This window comes from Python bivittatus, unplaced genomic scaffold (assembly GCF_059951505.1).
Source record: "Python bivittatus isolate LINGU-HERP-01145 unplaced genomic scaffold, Pbiv_v1 ctg000610_np1212, whole genome shotgun sequence".
Lineage (NCBI taxonomy): Eukaryota > Metazoa > Chordata > Lepidosauria > Squamata > Pythonidae > Python > Python bivittatus.
This window is the reverse complement of record NW_028277088.1, coordinates 3159904-3167161: the sequence shown is the minus strand read 5'-3', so window position 1 is coordinate 3167161 and position 7258 is coordinate 3159904. Positions and strand designations below refer to the sequence as shown.

Sequence of the window (7258 nt, the reverse complement as noted above, 5' to 3'; positions counted from 1 at the left end):
CCATGGAATAGATATCACCCTCAGTAACCTGGATGAGCAGAGGTGGAACTAACAAGGTCCTACCAGTTTCCCCCTTCTCTTTGGCAAGGAATGAATGATACACAGTGTTGGGCTGCTGACCTCCCTTCCCTTCCCTTCCCTTCCCTTCCTCCCTACCACCTTACCTTACCTTACCTCATGTCTGGAGTGTGGGCAAGGAGATTTTTGCTTTTGTGGCCACCCAGAGCAAGGCAGTAATTTTGCGTAGGCCTAAATCTGTAAAAGAAGAAAGGAATGAAGTGGGTGGATGTTGTATCTGAAAGGTAATAGGATAAGAGTATTTCAGGACTGAACGTCATTTCCAGCCAAGACTGTCAACTGAAAGGTGTCTAGTGTGTTCTGACCCTGTCTTCCTCTGCGGGTCACTGGTGAAGAGGAAGAAAGACCAGGGATTCTGCCCCTAATTTCTGTTCAGATGATCAGGATGTAAACAAGCAGAGCAAGGGCTAGCCTGATGAGAATATGAGAAATCTTTGAAGCATGTTCCCATATTCACCTTCCTCATGATACATTCCACACCATTAGAGCTAAACGAATGATTATGGGGTGTCAGGACGGAAATGCGATTCAGGTGCTCGAGGAACCATTTCACTTGCTGCAATCGCTCAGTGATCAGTCATGCAATCTTAGAAAGAGAATCATCGTCCCCAAACAGGGCCAGAGTCAGTTATAAACCAAGAACGTGAGTTCTAGTACTTGTGACCAAAAGTGCCTTTATGATATTCTTTTGTAATGCAGGTCCTTCCCTTCACCAACATGATAATCCAGAATGGTGGAGAATGTCGCCATATTATTCACCCACGTGTGTTACAGCAAATGATTCAATCATTCCTGCTTCAGTAACAACACATGTGACTGGAGGGAGAGATGGCCATATAATATCCTAAACCAGCGTTTCTCAACTTTAGCAACGGTGTGGACTTCAACTCCCAGAATTCCCCAGCCAGCATGGGGAGTTGAAGGTCACACATCTTCAGGTTGCCAAGGTTGAGAAACACTGCCCTAAAGATACACCTATCTTGCCAGACTCCAAAATCAAGGTCTGAAAAATCAGCTTTTCTTTTGCTCACGAGTCTCTGGTTTCATGCAGTTTTGCTTGGGGATGATAAAACAGGACTTTCCAGTATTCTAACTTAATTCTTTTATGAAAAGGCAGTCTCATCATTGGTTTTTGAACTAGTTGGAATTTTTATGTATGTACATGCACAGGAATAAATATCGCCTTGTAGGATTCCTCTCTTGGTTCTGTCCTGTGCACCTTAATTGCTGGCAATGCAAGCTCAGTCAAGAAAGTTTTGCTCCTTTTTTCCTGCTGTCCAATCAAGAATCGGGACAGCTTGTTTGTTCTCTAAGGCGACTTCTCACAGTCTTTGCTATCAGTTTGTTGCCTATATTCTGATACCTAAATCCATCACTTTTTATTCCCTGGTCTAGGATTCCACGATGCAAGGATCTGTGAGTGGGTCTGTTTGTCTATGCATGTGGGGTGCATAGAGTTGTGCAGGTGAGTGTCTGCATCCTCAAATTAACTTTGGGAAATCAGAATAAGCTTGCTTCTCCCTCCCCTCCTCCCTCCCCTTTCTCCTCTTCTCAGCATTACTATTACTCATGCACTAGCAACCGTCAATTGTGGTATCTTCCTCGGCTGCCGCGTATTTTATTTATTTATTTATTTATTTTATTGCTCGCACGTATTCGCCGCCCATCTCAATGTATAAATGGCTCTAGGCAGCTTGCAGATGGAAATTTTAATGTTTGTATTTGTGATGGGAATTGCTTTTGATTTATTTTAAGAGCGTTCGTCACCCGGAGTCACTTGTTGGCATGGGTGGCCATACAAATGGAATACATCAATAAATATTATTATTGCCATTACTACTATGGGCCAGAATCGTTCTACTGCTGGATGAAGGCCTCTACGTGAAGGTTGTGGATCATCAGTCTAGCCCCTGGACCACCCTGGCTCTGGGGTTGAGAAGGAGGGACTGACCCAGAGTCCCCCAGGGGGCTTTCCTGGCTGAGTAGAATCTTGAACCTGGATCCTTGCTCCTAGTCCTACCCCTTCCCCACTACCCCACTTTGGCTCTTGGGGTGAGAGGGGAGGACTGGCCCCAAGTCCCCCAGGGGGCTTCCATGGCTGAGGTGGGGGGAGTTAGAAACTGGGTCTCCTTGAACCTTCCCCACTGGATTCATTCTCTCTCCCTCTCCCTCCTTTAAGAAAATCCATCTGAAGCATAATGTAATTTTCTCTTTGCTCTTTATTCAGCAACTTGATTAAAATAATTAAATGATAAAAGGTAAGCTCAGTTCCTTACAGAAGCTATCCCGTAAAGACAGGTCATATCATTTAATGCATGAATTCAGAGAGAGCAACAGATGCTCTGAAATTACAAAATTAAATTCTAAAGACCCAGAGTAACATGACAGCAATGTAATGTACAATCTGGAACACAGTGGGGGGTATTCAAAATCATCTTTGTAAGTTTTACAGGTATTCTGGTTTCATTTAGTCTAGTTTTAATGGTTTTATTTAGAAGAAAGAAGTTACAAAGGATATGGTATATCATAACCAGTACAATATTAACAGGATTCCCAAAATTTGGGGTACTATCACCCCCTGAAATGATAAATAAATGTATATGAACACCCATGAATGAAACACATTATTTCACTGGGCAAAAAATAAACATAATAAATAGAACGGAGTATTGTATTTAAGATAATTAAATGATAATAATTAAATTTTCATTGGGATGCCAAAAATTTATATTCCAGTTCTTCTATTTGAAGGGAATGATGTGATTAAATCTAATCTTTTTATTAACTTATATCACATTTCCAGAGCAGTATGGGGGGGGGGGGAAGAACAATTCAGATGTAAAATCTGAGAGATGTACAAGTGAAATCTCAGAAAATATAAAAACAAGAGAACAGTGTCTGCAGAAATAAAATGCCATCTTAAAGATCATCAAATGTATTATGACATTAACGTTCATACAGCTGTGGCTTTGCCTCATACAATGCATAAAAGTATTACAGGTAGTCCTTGTTTAGCAACTGCCTTGTTTAGCGACCATTCACAGTTACAACAGTGATGAAAAATAACTTTGCAACCAGTCCTCACATCTACAACCTTCACAGGTCTGAAAAGCAAGGAAAGCTGAAGTAAGATTGTAAGTCGTTGCAAGATGGCAGCCGCAGCCGGACCAGTGACCCATTTTTAGGTTAAAAAAAGAGCTCTGATTATCCAGCTGCAGCTACTGTCTTGACTTTTTTGCCACTCCCTATCCTTTGTGAACGCTCCTGTGTTAGACATCCAAGTTTTTAGAGAAAGTTACACGGAAGAGAATGGACTAAGAAACTGAATTACAGTCAGGAATCCCCAGTTTGAACATGCTGGTGCTGTGAGCTTCACAAGGTGGTTGCTGGAGGCTCTTCTCTGTTCACCCCAGTCTCCCCGTGCTAGCAACACAGAAGTAAGAGTGCATTAAAGGGTTCTTGAAAAGATTACACTGAAAAGATCCTACCTGAAACCAGGTCATTTTATTTTCCAGAGACCACAGCTGGATGTTTTAGAAGTTATATTCCTGAGTTTTGAGGGCCCCACTTGGTGAAGGCTGTAGTCCCTTATGCAGTTCCTCTCAAAAACACTTCATAAATGCTCAGCAGTTTTGTTTACATTCTTACAGCTTGCCATGATGCATAATATGGAATGAAACCTGGTTTATTAACAGTTAAGGAACTTAAAATGGACTCAGTTCTTTACTGCACTCTTACCGAAATGGCACTAAGAAATAAAACAGCCAAATGTACCCAAACTTTCGTAGGAGTCAGACTGTTCCTTGATGTTCATGAAATGGTGCTAAAGCAATTCAGAGATCCACTTAATCTCTTCCAAAGCTAAAACCTCTGTAAATCCTCCCTTTACTGCACTTACGTTTGATGACAGGTTGATTGCCACATCAAGAACCAGATTTTTCTTTGTAGAATTGGACATATCCAGGTTAAAGTTTTTTTTTTCCCCCCTTTCTCTTTCATTCAAGGTTTTGAGGGAGAGAGCCTGGGGCCAGTGAGGGAAAGTGAATAAAGCTGACACTTTAGATCAGCAGTTGAGTGGAAAAGGGAGAGGCAAAAAACCGTTGTCATTTGCAAGCTAAGAACTGTGAAGGTTTTCTTTAAGAAAATCTTAATTATAAACACAACCCTCCTTTGTTATCTTTTTTGCACTCGTCTGCACATACATATGAACTACTCTGCCTTGTTACTGAGAAACGTTGTAAATAGGAATATACATTTTAGCTCAGGGGGGTTCTGTAGGGAGGGGGTAAAAAAGGTCAAGAGAATGGCCACAACCATGCAGTAGAAGCCCTGACCCCTTTCTGCATAGCCGGAGCTGCCATCTTGACTTTTTTGACCCCCCTCCCGTGAACAACCCTGCTTTCACTGAACTTTTGGCTTCATGCATCTACATCAGTTCCTATCCTTACCTATCCTCTGACAAGACTTTATGAAGGAAGTTACTGTCTATGGAAGCTCATATTGTATAGAATAAGATGAGTCTAGACCAGGGTTTCTCACCCTTGGCAGCTTTCCTATGTATGAACTTCAACTCCCAGAATTCCCCAGCCTGGTTGGGGAATTCTGGGAGTTGAAGTCCGCCCCTCTGAAAGTCCACCCATATGAAAGCTGCCAAGGTTGAGGAACACTGGTCTAGAGGTAACATTAATTTTTGTCCCCTCTGCTATGAAATCCAAGTTTACACCCCACTTTCTAAGTTACTTTAGAGTCGCAGCCGATATTTGAACATGATGTCATGCGCAGGATGAGCCGCTCCAATCCCACTGCGGATTTCAGATGAAGGAGGCAGTTCTTCTTCTATGTTAATCAGCTCCATATCAAAGTGGGTGAGCATCAAGATGACAAATATTTTCATTTCACTGACAGCGAAGAACCGGCCGGGGCACATGGAAGGCCCACCCCCAAAGGGCATGATATGATGTTTCAGCTTTTTCCCGTTTTTGAAGAACTCTTTTTTCTCACCCTCTGGGCTGACGAAGCGGTCATGCTTGAATGTTTGAGGCTCAGGGTAGATTTCTGGATCCATGTGCAGCGCGAGGAAAGGAAAAAGAAGAAGATGGTCTCCTTTTCGAAGACTATATTCTCTCCCATCGTCCATCTTGAGGTTGATGTCCTCCATTACGCTTCTAAACACAAAAGAACCCGCTTTCAGGCGGAGAACTTCTTCCACGGCACTGTCAAGAAGAGGAGTCTTGATTGCCTGCAAGGACAGGTTCGATGGTGTCTCTCCCTGATCCGTGTCTCTTAGCACTCGCTCTATTTCTTCCCTCACTGCCTTCATCGCTTCTGGATATTTCAAGAGATATGCAAACAACCAGAATGCTGCTGGACCGGTGTTTGCTTGAGAAGCCCATAGGAGAAGTAGCTGGCTCTGCGACCTCAACTTTTCATTCATCCCAGCTTCAGTCATCTGGTAATCTTGCTCCACTATCCAGCTGCTGATGTTCTCCCTCTCGTACAGCTTTTCTACAGACAGGAGATCCCAGAAGTAGCTCCTCAGTCTCTGAGTCTCCTTCTTGCTTTGGGGATCCAGGCTGTTGAGAATCATTTGGGGAAAGAACTGATCAAATTGCTGAAACTCTTCAAACAACTTCTCACAATGTTTACATTTTCTCTCCTGAGCATTTTCTTTTCTGGGGGCATCCTTCTCTGAGTCAGAGCCAAATAAAGTCAGGAAAGCAGCTTGGAAGATGGTCTTGTAGGTGAAGTGCAGAAGACCCTCCTGATGCCAGCGTCTTTTCTCCTCACCTGAATCTTGGTTGTGAAGCAATATGGCGTTCAGATTCTCCATGAATATTTGATTTAGGAAAGCTAGACTTTTACCTCTGAGGTACTTTTTGCTCCCACCTTTCACAATCTTATGATGAATTTCTGTTGGTTGAAAATTAAATACCTTACTGACTATGTTTGCTGCAAATGCACTAAAATCCAGCTTGCTGTTTGATGTCTTTACTATAAATCCATAAATGTTAGGATCCATCACAATATGTAAATAATTGCCCCCAAGCAGCATGGTGAAAATATCCCCATGTTTCTTCATCATCCTTTCCAAAAACTGTACAGGGTTTCTCCCAAAACTTATCCCATGGCCTATCCATGGAATTAAACCCTTGTCCAGGGGTGGTTCCGTGGATTTCCTCTTGCGAAATGCTCCTATTGTGTAGAGTCCTCCAAGAAGTATTGCAATGAAGGTTGCCAGGAGAGCGCACAGCCCGGTCTCCCAGAAATTCATCACTGGTGTGCCAGGAGGAAGCCTCGCAAAAAATAAAGGGCAACCAGTATTTATAAAGCATGTGGTCATATGGGAGTTCAGCATGGGACTGCCTAATTCCATTTCTGAGGTTACAAAAGCAGTTGTGGTTTTCCTGTCCCTGAAGTGGTTAATAACATCCAATGTTCGCCTTTTGCTTCTATGTCATTATCTTCATGCTTTGCCTGTTCACACTGAGAGTTTTTTTTTTTTTTTTTAATGAACATGGATGTGTTTGAACTTGAAATCTTTGTGTAATGTGGAGAAGAAGGAGGTTCTAGTCCTAGAATCCTGGAGTTGAAAGAGGGATCTTAGAGGTCCAGGTCCAACTCCCTTCTCTGGGGAGGAATCCCCAGACCATCCCAGAGCATCATAATTCAACTCAGAGTATTTTGATATGGAATTCAAGCTCCGGGATATGCATCATGCTTCTGGGACTTCATATTATTGTTGGGTGGGGCAGGACGAGACATCTGTTTCCAGCTCAGTTGAGGTCAGCAAGAAACAATTGGTTTCTATTAGCTGGGGCATATCGTAGTGCTTAAACATTTGTGAACCTTTTGAATTTTCAATATTTCTGCATCCATATGACCTAAAATGGGATTTGTTCTCCACATAAGCCTTAAAACTAGATAAAGAGAACCCGATTAAACAAATGAGTCAAAAACGTGAGACTTGTTCGTTGATTTATTGAAGAAAATGACCCAAAGCTACCTATTTGTGTGTGGCAAAAGGATGTGAATCTTTGCTTCCGGTAACTGGTGTGCCCTCCTTGGGTAGCCATAACTGCAACTAAACGTTTCCCACAACTGTTGATCAGTCCTGGAGGAATTTTAGTTCATTTCTCCTGATAGAAGAGCTTCAACTCAGGGATGTTGGTGGGCTTCTGAA

General features: G+C 42.5%; 1 protein-coding gene across 1 annotated transcript; it reads right to left on the bottom strand.

Moving 5' to 3' along the window:
• Window positions 1-4819: 4819 nt before the first annotated feature.
• On the bottom strand, window positions 4820-6349 carry LOC103065731 (7-alpha-hydroxycholest-4-en-3-one 12-alpha-hydroxylase). The gene has a single exon (XM_007431317.4). It carries the CDS (start codon window positions 6347-6349, stop codon window positions 4820-4822), a length of 1530 nt encoding a protein of 509 aa, XP_007431379.3.
• Window positions 6350-7258: the final 909 nt, after the last annotated feature.

Coding starts and splice junctions, on each gene's coding strand:
- LOC103065731 (XM_007431317.4), bottom strand. CDS start 6,349: ATGAATTTCTGGGAGACCGGGCTGTGCGCTCTCCTGGCAACCTTCATT.